Raw genomic sequence first — 22,885 nt, forward strand, 5'->3', positions numbered from 1 at the left:
TCACTTAGAGTTTTCCACAACCGCAAAACTGAAGTTTAACCGAGATTTGTAATTTGATAAATTGTTTTGAAGGTTGAAGTGTGTAAAGTAACAACTTTTCACACGCTGCTTGAAAGTGCTATTTTTTAAAGAAATTTTGGGATAAATATAAAGATGAGGTTAAGTGGAAGAGCAGCACCTGCGTGTGCATGCACTTCGCCTCTTATTATGCAGTTAATCATGTATATCTCACAAATTTATTTAAATAAAGGCATTTATTATTCAAATACTTTACTTACTTTTTTCAAGTGTTCCATACCCAGTTTAAAAAATCTTCAGAGACAATAATCATAGGTCAATTATTCAAGTAAGGCGATCCATAGTTTTGACGGTATTGGAAAAAAAACCAAAATACCCTTCATCGCTTCATGTAAAATAGCTACAGTGCCATACAACCAGCACAAAGAAGTCAAACCATAATACTTCAAGGTTTCATTATTATAAATTATTAATAGCAATACAATCTTCAGCGCGAGTCGTAGGAATAATGAACAACGCGTTTAAAAAGCATAATGGTCCGTGACACCAAGTCGCCATACTCGTGAGAAAACTGCTTGTTTCAAAACCTGCTACAATATGCTATTACCACATCGTTAATATTGAAATGAGCTTCAAATGTTTTTCGTTTTCGATTTTCACATTTTTTGTCTCCAGCCTACTTAGAAATACTCAAAATTGTACTCGCCATTTTCGAGATCTGATCATACATCTGAGGATTGGCAAAGGAAGGCTGTGTTAAGTGTTGCCTAGGTGCCTACCAAATTTCGCATTAAAAGGAACTTTCCAGGCTTTGATTTAGATGACTTTCCACGTTGTCTTCCAACGTGGCACAATGGAAGGTATTAACATGCAGTACCTCGTTTGAAATAGGACCCTTCTCCTTTGAAAAATCAACCACAAAAAAAACTATCCGTTTTAACGAGAGTATACAGGGTGTTTTTTTGGGAGCTTTAGTTAAAAGTTTCTGGGAAAGTAAAATAGGTAGGTTTTTGAAAATTTGTACTTAGGAGTTACTCTGAAGGCCGAATCGCTGTAAAATATTTTCAAAATGGCCGCACTTCCGGAAACACCGGAAGTAGATAGTAACTTCGTTATTTTAAATGGCAACCCCTATTTTTTATTGCATTTTTGGATTCTACGTGAAATTTCACTTCTTTTGATACCCATATGTCTATATCTACCATTTATGGTTTTTAAGTTATTTTGACTGTAAGAAAAAAAATGGCGGATGCAGATGGTACCTTGATAATTGATTACTTGAAAACGGTTGTAGTCATGGCAACCTATTTTTATCAGTGCATAGAGAATTAATAAGGCTTTCTTTTAGTGCACTTAAAAAAAAGTTAAGTTGCGTACGACCGCCCCTATGGATATCCAAATTTATGAAACTTCAAAGACTAAAAACTTAGTTTTTTTAAATAGAATGACCATGTTCTTACTATTCCATGAGATAGAGAATCGAAATGGGCATATTTTGACAATACATGTTCCTATAGCTATCTTTAACAGTTTCTGACTTATTCCCATTTTATTGAATTGACACTATTTTTTCCGGATTTTCTTTTTAGTAGTCGGCCATGATTCTATAACAATTGAATTTTAAACAAATCTAGTGACACTAATCCATCACCCACTGTTATAGGTTAACATAAGTTTTCCAAAAATCGAAAAATGACTCGCAGTGGTTTCACCTATTTTGGAATTTAATTGTTATTTATGGTGAAATGGGCAGAATCGCGAAGCGTGCTTTCCGTACATTCATTCGAAAACTGGAACGAAATTGTATGAATTTTGGAAATTTTGTACCCCTAATGCACTACAAACCGTGGAAGCACAAGTGATACAAAGCTCTACAAGAGAATATTTAAGAAAATGAATTGAATTGCAAATGCAAGATTAACAAAATAAATTCAATGCAAAATATAAAAAACTTCGTTGAAACATTTTTGGTATGGAATTGTTGGTAGAACAGATATCGCATTACCTCTCTTAATTTCCAGACTGCTACGTTGTTTAAGAAATTCAGTTGAACGACTCTGTTTAGATTTTTCAAAAATTTTCCGTCCTATATCCTTAATAAATGAGTTATTTATTAATGAATTATTTAAAAGAAACTAGAATCAATGGTATTAAAGAATCCATTCCTTGATTTGTTTAAAATTCGATTGTTATAAAATCATGGCCAACTACTAAAAAGAAAATGCGAAAAAAAAATGGCATCAATTCCGAGATCAATTCAATGAAATGGGAATAAATCAGAAACTGTTAAAGATAGCTATAGGAACATGTAATATCAAAATATGCCAATTTCGATTCTCTATTTCATGCAATATTAAGAACATGGTCATTCCATTTAAAAAAACTGAGTTTATAGACTTTGAAGTTTCTTAAATTTGGATCTCCATAGGTGCGGTTGTACGCAACTTAACTTTTTTTAAGTGCACTAAAAGAAAGCCCTATTCATTCTCTATGCACTGATAAAAATGGGTTGCCATGACTATAACCTTTTTCAAGTAATCAATTATCAAGGTACCATCTGCATCCGCCATTTTTTTCTTAAAGTCAAAATAACTTAAAAACCATAAATGGTAGATATAGACATGTGGGTATCAAAAGAACTGAAATTTCACGTAGAATCCAAAAATGCAATAAAAAATAGGGGTTACCATTTAAAATAACGGAATTATCTACTTCCGGTGTTTCCGGAAGTGCGGACATTTTGAAAAAAACGTATTTTACTTTCCCAGAAACGTTTAAATAAAGCTCTCAAAAAAACACCCTGTATAAGCTGTTTCACGCAAACCGTTACCTAAAATTATTTAGACTTCCATTAATAATTTAAATCTGAAAATTTTCATACCAACATAGTTTTTTACGAAAGAAAATGTTATCATGATCGGTACAACCGGAAGTGAACTTTCTTATTTTAAATAGAACACCCTATATTTTATTACCTTTTCGAAATCTACATGAACATCTACGTCGTTTGATACCACATTTCCCTATACCTAGCATCAAAGGTTTTCAAGTTATTCGAGATTTTTCAAAATTTTTGACGTTTGACTGCTTTTTTTAGCGCCCTGTACCCATGGCTCCGTTGACTTGAATTTAAAAAAAGTCTTCCAAAATCAACAATACTGACGTGATGCTGCATGCGAATGATTTAAATTTTCATCGCCCTTCTACAGGGTGTTTTAAAATTAATGGTCAACATCGAACCTTAAAAAGTTGATTTTGTTCAAATGAAACGTGCTTTATTTTTTTGCACTTTCAAATGTGGAAAATGATTCTAAAATATGCATAATTTTCTTAGGAGGCCTTGAAATAAACGCGTTAGTAGATGTCATTGTACTTGTACCTACCATCCTTGGAAACATTACCTGAGAAAAGCTACTGGTTTTCAACTTGACGGAGCCCCGGCTCATTCTACCGATGATGCTACATAACATTTTTTGAATTCAGGTGGATTAGACCTGCAGATCCGCGCTATTGGTCTTCTAGATACCCCTTTATATCGCCACTGGACTGCAAGATAGGGTGAGAAGAGCTTTTGATGAAATGGAGTAGGAATTCGGGAGGCGACTATCAACGGAGTTAAGCGGAGGATGAAATTATGCATTGAAAAAAATGGTAGGCACGTAGAACAAAACCTCAATTAATGTTTGTTTTTATTTTGTCGTTTGTTATCATGGCCTGCTTCTGTTTTTGATTTCATCTTGATTTAAATTTGTATTGATTAATGTAAATAGGATTTTTTCGTAGTTAGTGATATAAACTACCATGAATAACGAATGATAACAATTATAACCATAAAAGGAGTTGTCTGATAGATGCGTCTACTTCAAGGCCTCCTAGGAAAATTATGCGTATAACGGTTACAATTTTAGAAAATCTTAAATAAAACGAAAGCCATTACAGATATGTGTAGGGAATGTAACAATTGATCGATGTAGAATTTTTTCCACATTTGAAAGTGCAAAAAAATAAAGCAGGTTCCATTTGAAAAAATCAACTTTTTAAGGTTCGCAGTTATTAAACTTGACCATTGATTTTAACACACCCTGTAGAAGGGCGATCAGAATTTAAACCATTCGCATGTAGTATCACGACAATATTGTTGATTTTGGAAGATTTTTTGAAAAGTCAATGGAACAAAGTGAACGTCAAAAATTTTGAAAAATTTTGAATAACTTGAAAATCTTTGATGCTAGGTATAGGGAAATGTGTTATCAAACGACGTAGATTTTCATGTAGATTTCGAAAATGCAATAAAACTTCCGGTACGATACGAACATGACAATAATTCCTTTCGATAGTGCATAAAAAACTATGTTGGTATGCTAATTTGCAGATTTAAATTATTAATGGGGGTCTGAATACTTTTAGGTAACGGTTTGCGTGAAACCAGCCTGTATACAGGGTGCCCATTATGTATGGAATAGAATATAAGTAGTATATATTTCGGTAAATATCGACTGTATACAGGGTGTTACACGACCGTTCGAAAAAAAAAAATCGGGTTGTAGAGGGCATCAAAACAAGCACTTTTTCCAAATAAATCGAGGGTCCAACGTGTTTCGTTTGGGAGCCACCCCCCAAAGAGTGTTGAAATCTGCATTTCTTCTTTAATTTTTTTTCTCAGCAACCATAAGAGTTACAAAGTCGGGTGGCATGTCTTTGAATAGGTTTTTGGGTATGCTCTTTCCGATTTTGCAATTTTTTTTCAAAATTCATACCCCTAAAGGGCGCACCCCTAAACTAGGGTGCAAAAAAAAATTCTGATTTCGACGAAATTTGGTATCTGGGGGTTTTTTAACATGAAAATCACGAATCTGAAATTAGTTTTTGAAAATTCAAAAAAAAAAGTTCCACTGCAATTCTTGGCGGGACAACGAAAATAGAGATAATTCCACGAAATTTGTTGTGTACATACTAAACGAGTTAAGTAACAAAACTGTCGAACAGTTTTTTAAAATAACTTTTCAAACAAAAGTTATACTCATTTGAATGTTGGTCCTTCGGGTCGCGAAGTGTCCCAAGCCTACTAGTAGGCCATAATTTCGCATGTGTTGGTTGACAATGTCGCAAAAACAAAAGATTAACGGTTTGAGTCGATATTTTGTTATTTGGAATTAATTCGGTCATTAAATGATTAAAAAATTCGATGTATCGATTAAAACTCCTACCAAGGTATCTTAAAGCGCTGATCGATTATTTATTATCTAAATAAGGTAGGGGAAAAAGTCAAATCACTTTCCGTATGATACTTTTTCACTATGATAAAAAATTTTCATAATCTTAGGTTGAAAAATAACTTCCAAAAGAACACGCTCCTGGCTTACTAGTAGGCTTGGGACACTTCGCGACCCGAAGGACCAACATTCAAATGAGTATAACTTTTGTTTGAAAAGTTATTTTAAAAAACTGTTCGACAGTTTTGTTCCTTAACTCGTTTAGTATGTACACAACAAATTTCGTGGAATTATCTCTATTTTCGTTGTCCCGCCAAGAATTGCAGTGGAACTTTTTTTTCGAATTTTCAAAAACTAATTTCAGATTCGTGATTTTCATGTTAAAAAACCCCCAGATACCAAATTTCGTCGAAATCAGAATTTTTTTTTGCACCATAGTTTAGGGGTGCGCCCTTTAGGGGTAGGAATTTTGAAAAAAAAATTGCAAAATCGGAAAGAGCATACCCAAAAACCTATTCAAAGACATGCCACCCGACTTTGTAAATCTTATGGTTGCTGAGAAAAAAATTAAAGAAGAAATGCAGATTTCAACACTCTTTGGGGGGTGGCTCCCAAACGAAACACGTTGGACCCTCGGTTTATTTGGAAAAAGTGCTTGTTTTGATGCCTTCTACAACCCGATTTTTTTTTTCGAACGGTCGTGTAACACCCTGTATAAAATTTTTCTAAATGAAAGTTGTATAACATTTTATTTCCTTTAATAAGGCAGCATTCAATTGTTCTTATTTTAGAAAACAAATGAGCAACGAAAAACAATTGAATTTTTTTAAATAGCAATGTACTCTTTCATTACGCTAATTTGATAGAGATTTTTTTCTCTTTTCGATAACGTGACATGTTAGTATCCTTATACAAGACAATTTTTCAAAAAAAAAATAATTACATTAATCTAGATATCCTACATCAAAATAAAACAAATGATGGAAACACACGAAACTAGCAATAATTGTGGCAGCAATTTCTCCCAGAAGGACTTGGACATTAATTTCAAGCTGTCCGTGAGTCCGTTAGTTCACTGCCTTGCAGTTGATACTTGATACGTTGGCATATGCCTGGAGTATCCGTCTCATAATAAAGATTTTTTGAACATTTATTGCGATGAAAACCTTTTTATTGCTAATTTCGTTTTGTCTTCAAGGTTTTTAATAAGAAACGTACACCTTCATTTGTGTTATTTTTTGAAAAATGTTCTTGTGTAGTGGTACTAACATGTTACATAATCGAAAAGAGAAAAAAAATCTAGCAAATGAGCGTAATGAAATTGCTCAATTGTTTCTCGTTACTCATTTGTTTTCTGAAATAAAACAACTGAATGCTGATATGGGAAATAAAATGTTTCATATAGAAAAATTTTGTATACATTCGATATTTACCGAGATATATACTATATTCCATACATAATGGGCACCCTATATGTCGTAGGAAACGAGGCGATAAAACTCTTAAAATTTTTAAATCTCTTTGATCGAAACGGCTCTTACGGCCTGTAATGGCCTACCGTCTTATTAAAAAAACCACGTTGTTTAGCAAAAGCTATTTGGTCCTTTGAGCCAAATTCCCTTCTTTTGCAGTTAATATATACAAACACGTAAGAAGCACAAACAATTTTGTTTGGACTAAACAGTCCTTTGGGTGATCGATATTTCCTCGTAACGGCAAAGAGTAAATTATTATGTGTTCTTTGGTAACGGCAAAACATCTGCATGCGCTGACTTCCTAATATATGAGACAGAAAGCATAAAAAAATATGAAAGATATATCATCATTAAATCGTTTGCGCCTTATATGTGACAGGTAAACAATTACAATACAACGAAATTATTTCATTTTATAAGGGCCATCATTCATATTATTATTTGTGAAAGCTTGCATGATTAATTGATTAATAATGTGACAATAAATCTTTTGCTAAATCTCTCCTCATAAATTTTCACTAAGATAATCAATTTTGAGTGACAGGTATGCAAATAAGGATGAGACATATTTAGAGTACCCTTGGATCTGCAAGCGAAGCAATTTCTACATGGTTACTCTCTCTCATATACACTGTGTCGAAGATAGGAAGATGGCCAAATTAGGGTAAAGTTGCCGTTTTTGTTTTGTTCTGATGTTGTTTGAACAGATAAGTTTTGATCAGTAAAAAAAGACCATACTGTATTGAGTGGCTTTTTTTTATTACGAATGCAACGATGTACGGCGCACAAAAAAACAGAAGTTGGAGTTGGTTTCAACAGGATGGTGCACCCGCGCACAGCGCCCTAATCGTGCGAGAATAGCTATCGCACAAATTTCCTGGAAAATGGAAAATATGTCCGCTTTTTCGCACAATTATGGCGTTGTGCGCGGGTGCACCATCCTGTTGAAACCAAAAGTTTACAACTTCTGTTTTTTTTGTGTGCCCTACATTGCTGTATTCGTAATCAAAAATGGTACTCAAAGTATGGACGCTTGTCTCTGCTGTAAAACGATCTTTCTTAATTGATGTTGACATGGATAATATAAAAATCGAAGCGTAATTGGCGATCAGACGGCTACGATCAAAATTAGAGCGACAGGCGTATGCAATTTGTATGGGAATGCATAGTGAAAATTAAATACGTGTAATATCGGACATCTCCTTACCATATTACCTTGTTATAAAATTAGGTATGTTATAAGGTTATAACGCTCATCTTTCAGCATCATCAATCAACCAGAAAAGTAAATGTAAAAACAATAAGCGATTATGACTTACAACGATTGATTGTCCTAAGAAACGCAGCACATGATTGTATCTTCTTCTGCCTTTAAACTGTGACTAAGAATACCGCTCAAAGAAGTGCTTCCATTTCATTTATTAAACAACCCGTTTTAAGATACTTACGGTTGGTAAAAACTTCAGGTTAATGCACTTTAATAAAGCAACATCAAACGTTTGTCAAGATTTTCTAAAACTTTGTGTGAGGGAATGGTGGTCAATATTTTCTTTTGAAAATATTGCTGAAGTCCTTAAGAGAATGCTGTTGATCTGGAACCTAATTCGCTCATAGAATTTTATACAAAAAAGCCAAAATTCATTTTTTGAAAAATTGAAAAAACAAATGACGATTTAAGGTATGGAATACCTTTGTAGTGGACTGTAGCCTACTGTAATAAAGCGAATTTCTTATAAACTTTATGGTATAATTTCCTCAAATTATAAAATTACTAAATGGCAATATATCCATGTAATTCATACATATAATTTTAGTTTGGTTGTGACTTTAATCCGGAACAGATTTGCCGGAACTGAATTTAGGGACCTACTTTTGTATCTACGATCTTCACTTAAAATTTATCTCTCCAAATAGGAAGCAGGGTCAATGTTTGAACGTTGACGTGCATCCACGGTACTTATTTATTTAGACTAACCCTCGAGAAGCAATGCACATTTCAATAATTTGGAGAACTGGCATTTGATAGCAGTTCATCATATGCAATGACGGATTTCGATACGTCAACTACATTAAAATTAATTGCCACGATTGTGGAGCAGTTAGCATCAAATCAACAAAACCAGTAAGAATTTTTTCAACAAATTTTATTACGTACTCCATCTAATTCTACATCCGGTGCTAACGAACCAATGCCATCTTTCTGACAACAAATATGCACATTCCTTAGTCTTTTAAACTACTTCTTTGCCTTATTGATAGAGTGCACGCTAGTCTAAAATCATTCGAATTATTGCTCGTATTGAGTATTAATTATAGTTTTAATATCCCATGGCCCCCGTGTCGGACGTTGGCATTGCTATTTCGTAATACTTTATGTGCAGCACGATTCACTACCACTTTTATTTGTTTGCTGTGTTGTTGTCTGTTACAGATTCGCAGAACGCGCCCTTCTGAATTCAGACGGCCGTTACGACCAGAATTCAAAGGTAATTCTTTTATTTTTCCACGACTCCTTGATTTAACGTTTGATTACATATTGGTTTTCGATACAATCGAATTGTAATTATTACATTTGTTTGAGATTATAGGTTCGTTGTTTTCTGCGGAAGCCTGTTTTGATATTAATACTTTTTCCTACTACGTGTCGATCCCATTTTTACTAAAAATGTTCTATTGGTAATATTTTTGAGATAATTGATTAAATTACCCTCAATTGTGACGTCAATTATTGCTTATGTTCTAGCCCAGGGGTAGGCAACCTGCGGTTCGATGCGGCTCTTTTAATATAAAGTTGCGTCTCTTCGCATTTATCTAAAAAAACTAGTTTATCTTTTTCGAAAATTCACCTTTTTAATAAATCTCATTTTATTACGAAATAGAAAGTAGACTTGTAGCAAATATTTAATTTGTGACACTTGTTTACTTTCGGGCATTCTTTTGTTTTTTATTATCACAGCCTACTCGGGTATATAAACATGTAGTTAATGAATGGGTTTTGTGAAAGAAAAATATTGAGCACAGGGCATCCCTTATAAAAATTGAAGAGACCACAATTGACAATCGATTAGCGAAATAAAATGGTGGTAGATTATTTGAAAAAGAATAGTTATGGCACTTTGAAGTTTGGAAATTTACTTGTGAACACTCTCTATCATTAAATCCAACTTTCTCATTATCAAAGTGTTGCCCTTTACTCGGATTAACATTATTGATCAAATGCATTTCTTAACTTCAAAATCAAGGTGGCTACGATTCATTAAAGTGAGGCTTGCTTATGGGGAAATGTTCGGAAAAAAAATAGATTCTCCATTAGTTCATCGATCGCGATTGTAAAATGAACCAAAAACCGTAAAATGGAACTCGCATTTAATAATAACGAAACTGTTGTTTAGTTCGCCGAATTTAATAATAGTTAACAATCAAAATTTTTGATTACCAATTTCCCCGACCAATGAACTGTAATCAAATTTTAATAAGTTCTGCAGCAAAAAGTTTCAGATTCTTAAATCTGAATCAAAATATATTGCAAAAGAATCGATGACAATCCTAAAAATTGGAAATTTTAACAAAACTAATAACCGAAATCGGCCCCCTCATCTAAAAAACAATTCGAAATTAATAACAACAAACTTAACAGGATTTGGGGAATTGATGCAAAGAACGATGTAAACTTATTTGCAACGTTGCAAAGAAGTCTAGGAAAACGACGCATCTACCTACATTTCTAATTCGATTTCGTTTGTGTTCATTAGTGTAATTAACAAATTAAATTTCTACTAATTAAGAGAGGTTTCCATTAATTTGTGTTAGCTGTAGGCGCGTACATAAATAATGGGCGTCATCATTTTCATTGCAACAGATTATTTATATTGTTCTAAGCTCCCATAACTAATATTATTCTTAGCGTTAAACAATAGCGCTCATTCTTAAAAGTGAAATCCGAACATTAAACAAATAGGTACTCACCAACAATTCGTGGTTTATTTCTTTGCTTTCACAGTCGTCCGTCGATTTAAACATTTTTCGATGTACCTTCTTAAATTCGTCCATTAACTTTCTGTGCTGCTCTTCTTTTCCGGTGTCGATGCTTTTTAATGTCTTCTGTTCTTGCAGTCGTTCGTCGATTGACTGCTTCGTGTGGATTTTGTTACGCTAGAAATTGACAATTAGCTTCAGTCTTAAGCCATTTAAGTGATATACCTCTGATCTTCGGATTAACTCCTGACTAATAGCGCTCGATAAACTACTGGAAGACTCCGCATAGCTACAAATTGAGGAACTTTCAGTCTTGGTCGTCTCTTGGTGCACCTCGACGAAAACGGTTTTGGTCTCTTGTAGGGAATCCGCTAATTTGTTCGCCTTATTTCTAGTTAACGTATTACTATTGGTTTCTAAATTTTGGCACTCTTCTGAACCACTATGCGTAATTGTGGTACCATTCTCTGAGAGGTTAATTATGGTCGGTTTAAACTGGTAGCGTCTGTCGTTGTCGATGTCGTCCCACTCCATCTTCTCCCATTCGCTTTCTTTTAGCCGATCGAGTTGCGATAGACGATCTTCTAATTCTAACGATTCTTCCTTGACGATCGATAGCCTTTTTAAATCGGACCACGAAGGACTTTGGTCGCCTGTAACTGAGCTTGCGGAACTGTTGTAGCCACTCGATTCGCTGGGGAAGAGTTCGGAGCCCGCCGATTTGCGAACCAGTAGGTCTAATTGGCGTGCGGTTTTCATTAAGTTAACGGCCTGGAAGTGGACAGGTTTTATTCTGGGAATGAGAATGTTTCCTATACCTCGCTGAAGTGGATGTCGGTAAAGTCGACGTTATTGCATGACAGTATCTGGTCACCAGGACGTAGGCCAGCGTCACGGGCGATTCCGCCTTCTTTAGTTAATTGCACGAAAATGCCAGGTTTCCATTCTGGGCCTTTGCAAATTCTGCAAAAGGCGAAGGTGTGGCATCGAAAGGTCATTGAAAGAGAAATTGCACTCACCCACATCCCAATTTGGTACGTGGCGCTATCATAATGCTGATTCGCACGTCGTGTACCTTGTCGCTTAATTGTGGCGAGGACCTTGTCGAAGAAGTGCCATCGGATATAATGTGCCACGTTAAAGGATCGACTCTTCGACTGTAAAGAAAATATTGACCCACATTACGTAGGTGTCTAATGGTAATTGACGGCTACTAAGTAAACACAATCACCTTGCTAAGTGACGCTTATATTTACTTACTCTTTAACCGGGATCATTCCAACATCTGAAACAGAAAGTATTCATTAGTGTTTTTTTTTTACTTGAGGATATTTCAAAAGTAGGTTGTTTGGTAATGTAATTATTTTTTCGGTTCGATGGAGTTTTGAACCCAAGTTACCTCGATTCTTTTGTAACCAAATCGTCAAAGTATGAAAGATTTACGTTTGAATTTCGATTATATTGCTTTGCTCACCATTCCAGAAGAAAAATTTGAGCACAAAAACGTCCTGAAGAGCGCTTACGAAATGTAATTTTTTACTAGCTTTAGCAATCCAATTTAAGGAAGATTGGTTACGTGAAGCAATTATTAAAGCTTTAGTGAGGTAACCAGTAATAAATGCAGTGCTGATGAAAATTTGTGGAAATTAGAGAATCTTTCTCCATTGCATAACTCATCTGAACGTTGTTACGTATTGTTTCTATTCGAAAACTGTGCACAATTTTTGCCACCCTCAAGAAATAATTACGCCTGTCTTGGCGTGCGCATTTATATTGAAGTTGAATTGTATAGATCGATCAAGAAATTACCAATCAACATTTCTCCAGTTCCCTTCATGTGTCTACATCTATTACCACATTAATAGGTTAATAGCACGCACAGATTAAATTATGTTGCAGGAACAATTGGCACACGATAAGTCTAGACAAAATGTCAAATCTCCAGTAAAAAGTTGATTGAGTCGATCAAGAATTATCAGGGGCAAACCACTATGGAATTCTGGTGTACAACCTCATGGAATTCTTATGGAATTCATGGAACTCTTTTGGAATTCATGGAATTCTTTTGGAATTCATGGAAATCTTTGGGAATTAACTTGTAATTTTTATTCAATTCATTTGCATTTCTCATAGAAGCCTTTTTACAAGCTATGGTTTAGGTTGTGGCTATTGATGTTTCTATTATTACCTGAAATTCATACATTTTTGGTTTGTAGATTATATATTGCGCCACTGACCTTTACAGTCATAAAAGTAAACTTCCTCGCTTTCCCTCGACGTTTCCATAAATGTTGTAAAAAAAATCATTATATGTAAAGTGTTCTATATAAACAACATTAATATCAATTTAACATTTCTCTTAGAATAAAACAAAATGTCAATGATATTATTCAATAATGGATTATTAAGATCACTATACAAAACAAGTAAAAAGGTTTTCGTCCTAAGGCGAGCAATTTCAGGTCATTTTCCATGAATGGATCAGTACTTCCCAAAAGGCTAGAGCTATGTGCGCTATTGCACTAGAGGCATATGTGGTTAAAATTTCAAAGAAATATCTCCATAAATAAGGAAGTTGGAACTGACTGCGCATGCGCACATCTAATGTTTGCAATATCAGATATGTTTGCGTTTAACGACAGAAGCATCTGTGATTAAAATTTCAAAAAGATATCCTCGAAGATATCCTGCGCATGCGCACATTAATCTGATGTTTACAATATGCGATACGTTTGCTTTTCCTAAAAGCATCTTTAGTTAAAATTTCAAAGAAATATCTCCATAAATTTAAAAAAATGGACTTGCGTAGCTTACGCATGCGCAGTTCAATCATCACTGGAATTCTTTGGAAGTCAATGGATTTTTTTGGAATTCAATGGAATTCTTTTGCAGTTTTGGCAGTCTCATGGAATTTATTTGGAATTCTGGAATTATTTTGCTCTTTTGGACCAGAGTGTACACATTTTTGCTCAGTGGCTTACCCCTCGGAATTATCTCATTACATTTTCATTAATTTCAGGTGTGCTCTGTGATTGTATATGTTGCCATGGTGCTGTTCAATTAATTAAAAATATCGTTTTACTGTCAAAATTGTGTCTTCTAACAAACTATTTCCGAGACACTTTAAATCTACCATTAAGTATAAGTCTCAACAGGTTATGGGCCCAGAGCTGCAAGAGTAGTAAATGGGAAGAAAATGAAGTATGGAACGGAACTGTCATTTCTTACGAAAGCAGATCAGACGTTGGTTATAACCACAACTAATATGAGTGAAGAAACTAAAGATTATATGATGGTAAATCGGAAGATAAAACATTTGATCTATGTACACAGTTTTTCAGTTATAAAAGACAGCCAGAAAATACCATTGCTGCCGATACATGAACACTAAAAAAAATGGTGGAATGAACTACAAATCGAAATTGCCAAGGGCAAAGTAGCAACAAACAGCAAATGTAAATGTGATTTACCGAACTTTTACTCATATGTAAGATTATGGGTACCTAACCGGATGAGTATTTCTCGTTTAAATGGATGCTGACGGCAAAATCTGATAGGAACATGACCGATCAGTTAAGTATGGGCGCATGAAAAAGCATTGTCAAATAAGTATGACTCGAATCAACATGCTATGCACTTTGAAAGAGCTAATTTTAATAAAGCACAAACCAAATTAAAGAAAGAGTTTGTTTGTAACTAATGTTAAGTACCTGGCCACAAAGTTCGACATTGTTTAGACTCCCTAAACCAGAGACAAGCCCGGGAATTGATGTAAAAGGGACAAGGTAGTTCAAATTATGTAATCCCAAGATATAAGTCGGGATTATACGTAATCCCAAGATATAAGTCGGGATTATACGTAATCCCGAGATATAAGTCGAGATTATACTTAATCTCGAGAAATAAGTCGGGATTATAGTTAATCCCGAGATATAAGTCGAGATTATACTTAATCTCGAGAAATAAGTCGGGATTATAGTTAATCCCGAGATATAAGTCGAGATTATACTTAATCTGGAGAAATAAGTCGGGATTATACGTAATCTCGAAATATAAGTCGGGATTATACTTAATCTGGAGAAATAAGTTGGGATTATACTTTAATCTGGAGAAATAAGCCGTTTGCCGTTTTTGGAATCAAATAGTGAGTTGTTTTTGTGTGGAGAAAAAGCCGGACACATCATAAATTGTAAAAATATTGAATGAACTTAGATTCCTAAAGACAAGTTGTCGATTTTGTTGCAAAAAAGAAAACGTTTGTGAAATAACTCACAAAGAATTGATCGAGACAGTTGCTCATTACGTTTTCAGGTAATTTAATTTACAACAATATGGTAAAGCTCACAGATTAAAATTTGGTAGCAGAAATCGTGCTCAGCTGTATGTGGATCTTTTTCAAACTCCCAATGGGAATAATTGTTGAGGTCCATCTTGATCTTGAGTTTATTCACAAAATGAGGTTAAACGTTAATGGTGATCCAAAACAATACAATTCCCCATGAAAATAGTTAATTGTTGTACAATTTAAATTAAGGTGTTTACAGCGTACAACGCTACTAGTTTCGGCAAAAAACAGTGCTATCATCAGGCTACCGTTACAATGAACGTGAAGTTTAAAGTTGCAAAATTGTTTAAGAAATTCAAATAGAGGACAACGAAGTCACATCATAAAATTTACTTGGAAAGAAGTTAAAAAATGTTCAAAATTTATAACAATGGACCATGGGGAAAAATTTATTATTTATTATTTATTACATGTTAAAGGTTGTAAAGGGTGCAATAGATTGTGAAGCAACTCTTACAATAAACTAATATTGAAGATTTAAATTGAACCGATGTTTAAAGCGTACATGACGCCGTACAAACATGACATTAGTAGTCTAAGCAGCTGTACGTTTATAACAAACATTCATAATACCATAGTATACATAATAAATACACAATGTTAATACGTATATGGTTTGGAACATCATTATAATGATAATCTTAATTTAGTAGACGACAGGCTTCAAAAAACAAAGAAAACCTTATGTATATACAAAACTTTTTTCTCTTTACAACGATATATCACACATGGTGGTTCAATATCACATTTTTCCTAAAAATACAATTTTCATTTTCTGCGAAGAGTGCTTTGCAAAAACAAAAAGTTTTGTTGTGAACAAAAGGTAAAGTAGTGTCATTTACGTTTGTGCTAATATTATTTATTATGTATTTTGTTCTAATTTGAATTATAATTTCTTGCAAGACGAAGGTTCAATTCTGTGCAGATGAAAATCAAATTATTTTAACACAAGTAGTTCCCTGCCAACGCTACAACCAGACAGATGGATCAAACTGTCAAACTTTTGTTCACAATAATAGAAGGTAAGTATTGTTTTTCCAAAGCACTCTTCCCAAAAAATTAAAAATTGTATTTTTAGGAAAAATGTGATACTCAACCACCATGTGTGATATATCGTTGTAAAGAGAAAATTCAAAATGGCGCCCATAAGGAAAACTAAAGTTGCCACGTGTTTCTCCGTCATCTTAAGAGTTATTAAAAACGGGATGGAAGTTCAAAATATCCATTAAAAAGTCTCTGAATAATGTTGTTAATTAGAAATGTCTAGTACGATTAGATTACCATGAAAAAATTAAAAACGAAAATCAGAAAGTTTCGTTTTTTACGATATTTTCAAAACTATTGAAGATATTTTAAATTTCTATTCAGCACGGAAATTCGCAACTTTGCCTCCATTTTTCTATCTCTTAAGATAAGCGAGATCCCCATAGTGGCACTCGAAAAATGGACACCGTATATACTAAAAACAATTATGAACCTTATACAAAATTAAATTTAAAAATTTAAGCAATTCCAACTTTTTTCTGTAAAAAATATTTTGACAGATAATGGGTACAAGGTCTGTAATTTTGAAATTGCTTTTCATCGCCCTACTAACTTACAGAGTGGGACTACTTTGGCTAGCTTCCAAGCCGTTGGAAAGTTGCCCAATTCGATACAGCAATTAAAATTTTTTTTAAGGGTTAATCGAAGACTGGAAGCATCCTTTGAACGAAAAGGCAAATCACCATGCCCTGTCTTACTTTTAGATTTTAAAATCAAATATTGATTTAATCACTGATTGATAAATATAGATAAATGTATCCATTTTTTAGCGCATTTCCACAAAAATTAAAAAAAAATGCGCTATTGTGGCCACTTTGTCCGTCCGTCCGTCCGTCCGTCCGTCCGTCCGCTAACTTTGCGACGCTACTAGTTTTTTATCTTAAGAGCTATTGTTCTACTTTTTTCGCTATTTGGTTCGTTATGGTGTCGAGTCTTGTACCAAGGAAGGAATTTTTTTCTGTACCGCTTACAAAAAAAGTTATTGTAAAAAAAACAAAAAACCGTTTTTTACATGTTCCATAATTTTACACTTTTGCCGTTTATTAACGATCCTAGAGATCTTTTATAATTTTGCATTGCTATCTGTCGCCTGCCGGTTGGTCTCTCCGTCTGTTCCTTTGTCTGTCTGTCCATCTATCTGTCCGTGTGAACGATAACTTTTTTTAGAAATGTTCGATCGCTTTTACATCTCCGTTAGTTATGAACTGAATTGCATGAAATTCAATATGGGCATAGATTTAGCCATATAATACGGCAATGCCAAAAGTTGGATCGAATCGATTCAAAATTCACAGTGCCCTTTTCGCATCTCGACCATTTATAAACCGAATTGCAAACTTTTTTACTTATAAAAGTATTTGAATGAAATTTGATCCATAGGCACTTGGAATAAAGGAAAATCAAACGCCAATTTCAAAATTTGGTTTTGCGCATGCGCAGTGCCAACTTTTTTATTTATGGAAGAATTAAACGAAATTTGATACATAGGCACTTCGAATAAAGGAAAATCAAACGCCAATTTCAAAATTTGGTTTTGCGCATGCGCAGTGCCAACTTTTTTATTTATGAAAGAATTTAAACGAAATTTGATACATAGGCACTTGGGATAAAGGAAAATCAAACGCCAATTTCAAAATTTGGTTTTGCGCATGCGCAGTCCCAACTTTTTTATTTATGGAAGAATTTAAACGAAATTTATCCATAGGCACTTGGGATAAAGGAAAATCAAACGCCAATTTCAAAATTTGGTTTTGCGCATGCGCCGTGCCAACTTTTTTATCTATGGAACTATTTAAGTGAAATTTGATACTTAGGCGCTTGGAACAAAGGAAAATCTTAGTTTATTAGTTAGTTATAGTAAATTAGTTTTAAAAATTAGGTTTGCGCATGCGCAGTTCCAACTTTCTTATTTAGAAAAGCATTGAAATGAAATTCTTCTCATAAACTGAAATTGAAGTAGCACGTCAACAATGGATTGCCCATGTGCAATGCTATCTTTCATATTTGTGGCCGGATTTCTACGATTTTAACAGAAGTTGCATCTTACAAATGGGAAATGAATGCAAGTGGAAATGCGCTATATGTAAATCGTTTACGATTACTTTTTAACTTGTCTCCTTTGTAGTAGGTAGTTAGCATAGGATGTAGGGTAATACTACTTGCTTCTCGATAGGGTGTTTGCTTTCATAAATTTGAATTGGCAGGGCCTTTGATTTAAAATTGCACAATATTGTGTAAATGTGATCAGTTAGGGCAAGGGCCATACTTAGAGGCAGTTTTTATTTGCTATAGATAGCGTGTACATAGTCATGTACGTTCATTGGGAATGTCGCTGCAATTAGGTACGTTTATAGAAAATGCAAATTATTTTAATTATTTTTTATTCTGTTTCAACTTCGGGGGTTAGATTGATTGTTTATTAGGGGAAGATTGTGATTGGGACAGGGTTTTAATACAATTTGGGGCATATTGTAGTTAAAAGACGAATTTTCCATAGGTGTGTGGCTGGCTTTTATTTGAGATTAATATACAGTGTTCAGATAATTTAGGGTATCTGGTTAGAGTGCTATGTAACTTTTCACACAGGTATTTTATATTTTAACAATTCTCATGAAGGTGATTTTAAAATTCTGTTACGATGATTGTTATGTACGATGGGTCGGGGGTTTTTGTTTTATAGGGGGCGTAATATATTTCTTGAATTTGTTTGCAATGGTATTTTGGCGCTATCTTATTTTGCATCAATAGTGATACTGATCTTTCCAAAGCACTTTTCGCAAAAACGGATTTTCCAAACTTTGACGGAATCTTAAACTTTACACATATCATATGATACATAATTGTAATAAGAAAAACGAGCTTTATTCAAAAATGCTAAAGTCCAATATGGTTACCATAAGAAATAAAAAATGTATCTACTGTAACTTCTAATGCCTCGAATTTGTCGATATCATATTTGGATTCGTCATAAAAAAGTACTTTAATAATGTTATAGTTTAAAACGTCCACTTTTTGTCATTTTCGAAATAAAAAGGGAAAATCGAAAATTTTTGTTTTTTGTTTTTAAAAAAATAATTTTTCGAATTTATATTTTGGGGAGCATAGGAAGATAGATCATGTACCGCTTTATAGCGAACAGAAACAAAATTACGTCCGGAAATAGAAGGCGATAACGACGCGTGTATTTTCAATTAAATGTGTGCAATTTTAGATAAGCATTGGTTACATATATGTATGTGTATATAATGTGCGGGGATTTTGGACAGTCAGATGAGTTTGAACTTTACAACAGTAAACACGTGCTCCTTGAGTGTGTGTGGTTATTCCGCGTGGTCAAAATTCAAGAGCCGCCAGGCAGACGAGCTAATTTCTCAGGCAAGTACTTACTATCTCAGTTGTACTAAATTGTTGTTTGAGAAAATTTATAGCAGAAAAATGTTAGTCCTGCAGCAAGGATCTAGTGAACAGTCATATTCTCTTTTACACATCAGTTGCTTGCACCTATTCCAAAATAATTATATTTCAAACATAAGCAGTATATGCTGCCAAATCTCCGAAAAGCGTAATTTATGCGGTCATCCGCATTTAACAGTGTGTAAGATTAAAATTCCCATCAATTAATATTATCGACATTCAAAAAAAAAACCCGAACTAATCCTAATTAATTTCCCGTTGAAATGCAAGGATTAATAGATTCCACTAAATTAGGCCGAAGCTTGAAATTCGACTTTGGCTTAATTAAAATTCCCAGAGCTACGCAACGGGAAGTAGCGAGATGAAAAATTAAAAAAATTAACATTCGGCCGAAACCGTAAGGATAACTACATGCTAACGGCAATTTAATAATAATTTTACTAGCGGTTTCAGATCATTGGCAAGATTACTTGTCGCCATGCTCATTTTCAATACAAAAATAAAATTTTCATAATGTCTTATGACATATTTTTTTACTGAGGAAGAGGAAGTGAAGTAGGCTATAGGCAGAATACAATTACAAGATGAGGAAATGCATGACCTAATATGTGTAACTGTAATTACATAGTGTTCCAAGTATCGCTCTAAGTAGTATTGGTTTTATTGAAAAATAAAGGTTGTTCGAAACAGAAACCCAGCGAAAATTAATTTTTAAATAAATAATTAAATATTCCTTCACGTTTAACCAACCGAATTTCTAGATTTTGACAATTCCAGCAAACTGAAGTTCATCCATTTTGGTACAATGTGGCACAACATTACCTAAGTGCCGTTTTTTTAATCAATGGTAGTGTTTCAAATCCATTTTTAAACAAAATGTTCAAAAAATGGTATCGATTGTTGCGGCAATGGATGCCCGCATAATCCTAGAAATGGGCAAGAAGGCGACAAAAAAGAGATATTCTCATACAGTGGCGTAGCGTAGCATAGGAAACGATAAAAAAATCTTGCGAAGATACATTTAAATTTTTATTTCGTACGCAACGACTATGACCATCGACGGACTTGAAGATGCATTATCTGACAAAAACTGAGACGAAAATACATGACGAAGAGACTTCTGGTGTACATCCAAAAGTTTAAACTGCTGTTCTCAAAATACTCCAATCTTTTATTTTATAGCATTATGTTAAATTGACATTTTCATAGGTTTGAATGAGTAGGCTAAGCCGTTCTTTAACCGTAAGGATAGATAAAGTGATCACTGTAACGGTAAGGGTAGAGTGAAACAAATGACTGTGCCTTCTAATGACATCTGTCAATCTTTTTTCAAATGTACGATATAAAATGACCTTCAGAACATATGACAATGTTGTTTCTATGGAAACCATTGCGACGGCAGAACCTAAGTTTGCTATTTTTGCCGTCTCTAAATTAAATTCAGAATTGTCAGAAGCTTTTACAATGATTTATATGGCTGTTTTCTGTCTGTCTGTCTTTATTGTAGTGTAAGTTGTTTATCTGTTACATGGATCATGTAGGTAAAAGCTTATAGATGTAATGTCAAGAGCCCCCCCCCCTCCCCTAAACAATCGCTCGCTCTAAAAGTACTCAAATTCAGCATACAATAAAAAGGACCTTCGGTACAGGCTATATACTGCTTAAATACCATCTACATAATTGGTGTAGCGGCGGAGGCCACATGCAGGCTTTATGGACAGGCAGAAAGACGGCTAAACACATTTTGCCGAGGAAAGGCTAAATGGCCTCGACGGGGGGACAAGCTGAAACCGCACAAGATAGGGGAACTAAACCTCCGAGCACTAATTAGCTTCTTCAATCGGCTAAAACTACTCTAAAACGAGTAAGGGCAGCACAAAAGTACTTAGAGGATTAGGTGCTTAAAGGCTACACTGCCTTACCCTCACACACACAATACCAATGTAGCATATTTACTCATACGTGGGATGTTATCACCTTGCCATTCGTTTAATTCGTAGGGCAGGAACGAAAGAAACGAATCGTTTTCGTTATTAAAGCAGCCTTTTTGTAGGCGTTATTTAGTTAAAAAGAATAGGTAGGGATCATTAGTTTTCATTCGGTTCCGGGCTACCAGAGCAAGCAGTGTGTAGTCCGAAAGTAAATTTGTTCTGTTCACGGCGGGGCTCGCATCAGAAAAAAATAAAAAGAATTCGGTTCTGGATTACTCACGCATTCCTTGTGTGGTTCAGATTAATAGTTTTTGCTTTACGATTCAAACAGCCAAGAAATGTGCGGGAATTCCCATGGTGAAACTTTCAGTCTTTTAGGCATCAGAAGGGGCAGGACCGTGTCAATATATAAATATATATAAATAATATAACAATAAAAAATTAATTTTGTTTCTATTCCTGATGTAGCCCCTTACGAAAGTGGGCGAAACCAAGTTGTGATTGCGGGAATTCTTGAAATTCGAGTTTCATGCATTTACAGTTTGTATGACTTAACAGCCAGAAGTGAATTACTTCTAACGTGTCTTTATCCACGCTAAATAAAGGGATTATTGTGTAAAGACAAGGCGATAAAATACTTAAGCAGTTCGGTAGGCAAATTATCATATTCAGTCGAGGACAAATCATTTAAACGTGCCTGTGTCGTATATTTTTTTGCTCCTATTGCTGACAGTTATTCCGGCGAGTATGCAACAATATCAAAGACGGGTTTGACCTCTTGGGTGGTGGACATTTCTGCTTTTACGCTAATACAAAACGCATTTAGAACTTTTAAGAAAATTAGTCCTACACTCCTCTGGCAGTTAAAAATCTTGTGTGCTGCAATCCATAAACACAAATAATCTATCTAAGAAGTTTGCTGACGAAAAGTTCCAATATGCAGCCCCTAATTGTTTAATTGCCGTTGGAAGGACGACCGTCTTGAGCCTACTTTTGTATGAACCTCGTCATCTGGACATTTTTTGGATGAGGTACCGCTATTTTATTTATGTAAAAATTAAGGGTTGTATATACGAGTTCAAAAATAACGGGAATTTTTGTTATAGTTATTTACATAAAAGTCAGGAAAATGACACATGACTGGCGAGGAAATATTGAGTCAAGTAATGTCATTTTACTGACGAGTTTTGTATTAAACTTTACCCGAAATCGTATTTTAATATAAAATTTCAATTTGTATATAGAACTTTTGATTAATGTCAATCTGTCAGTGATGACAGGAGTCATTATAGACATTTGGAAATGTCACAAATGCGGCCGGTAAAGTGACTGTGCGGCTGGTAAAGTGACAAGCGGCAGGAAACGTAGTCTGCTCTGCTTCTGTCATGGAAATTTAAATTTCCTGACAGAAAGTAGGCATGAAAATGAATGTTTCAGGACGATGGGACGTGGACGTGGGATGGGTAACAG

General features: G+C 34.4%; 1 protein-coding gene across 1 annotated transcript in view; it reads right to left on the bottom strand.

Annotated features, from left to right (window-relative positions):
* The window catches only part of LOC116167657 (harmonin), a 38,604-nt gene that overhangs the window by 5,661 nt on the left and 10,058 nt on the right, over positions 1–22,885 (bottom strand). Inside the window, exons 4-8 of the mRNA XM_031483089.1 lie at positions 11,942–11,966; positions 11,701–11,838; positions 11,500–11,644; positions 10,907–11,452; positions 10,673–10,858 (exon numbers count right to left, since the gene is read on the bottom strand). Of these exons, the coding sequence (XP_031338949.1) occupies positions 10,673–10,858; positions 10,907–11,452; positions 11,500–11,644; positions 11,701–11,838; positions 11,942–11,966 (1,040 nt within the window). The remainder of the gene's footprint in view (positions 1–10,672; positions 10,859–10,906; positions 11,453–11,499; positions 11,645–11,700; positions 11,839–11,941; positions 11,967–22,885) is intronic.

Source organism: Photinus pyralis, unplaced genomic scaffold, assembly GCF_008802855.1.
Source record: "Photinus pyralis isolate 1611_PpyrPB1 unplaced genomic scaffold, Ppyr1.3 Ppyr1.4_LG4, whole genome shotgun sequence".
Lineage (NCBI taxonomy): Eukaryota > Metazoa > Arthropoda > Insecta > Coleoptera > Lampyridae > Photinus > Photinus pyralis.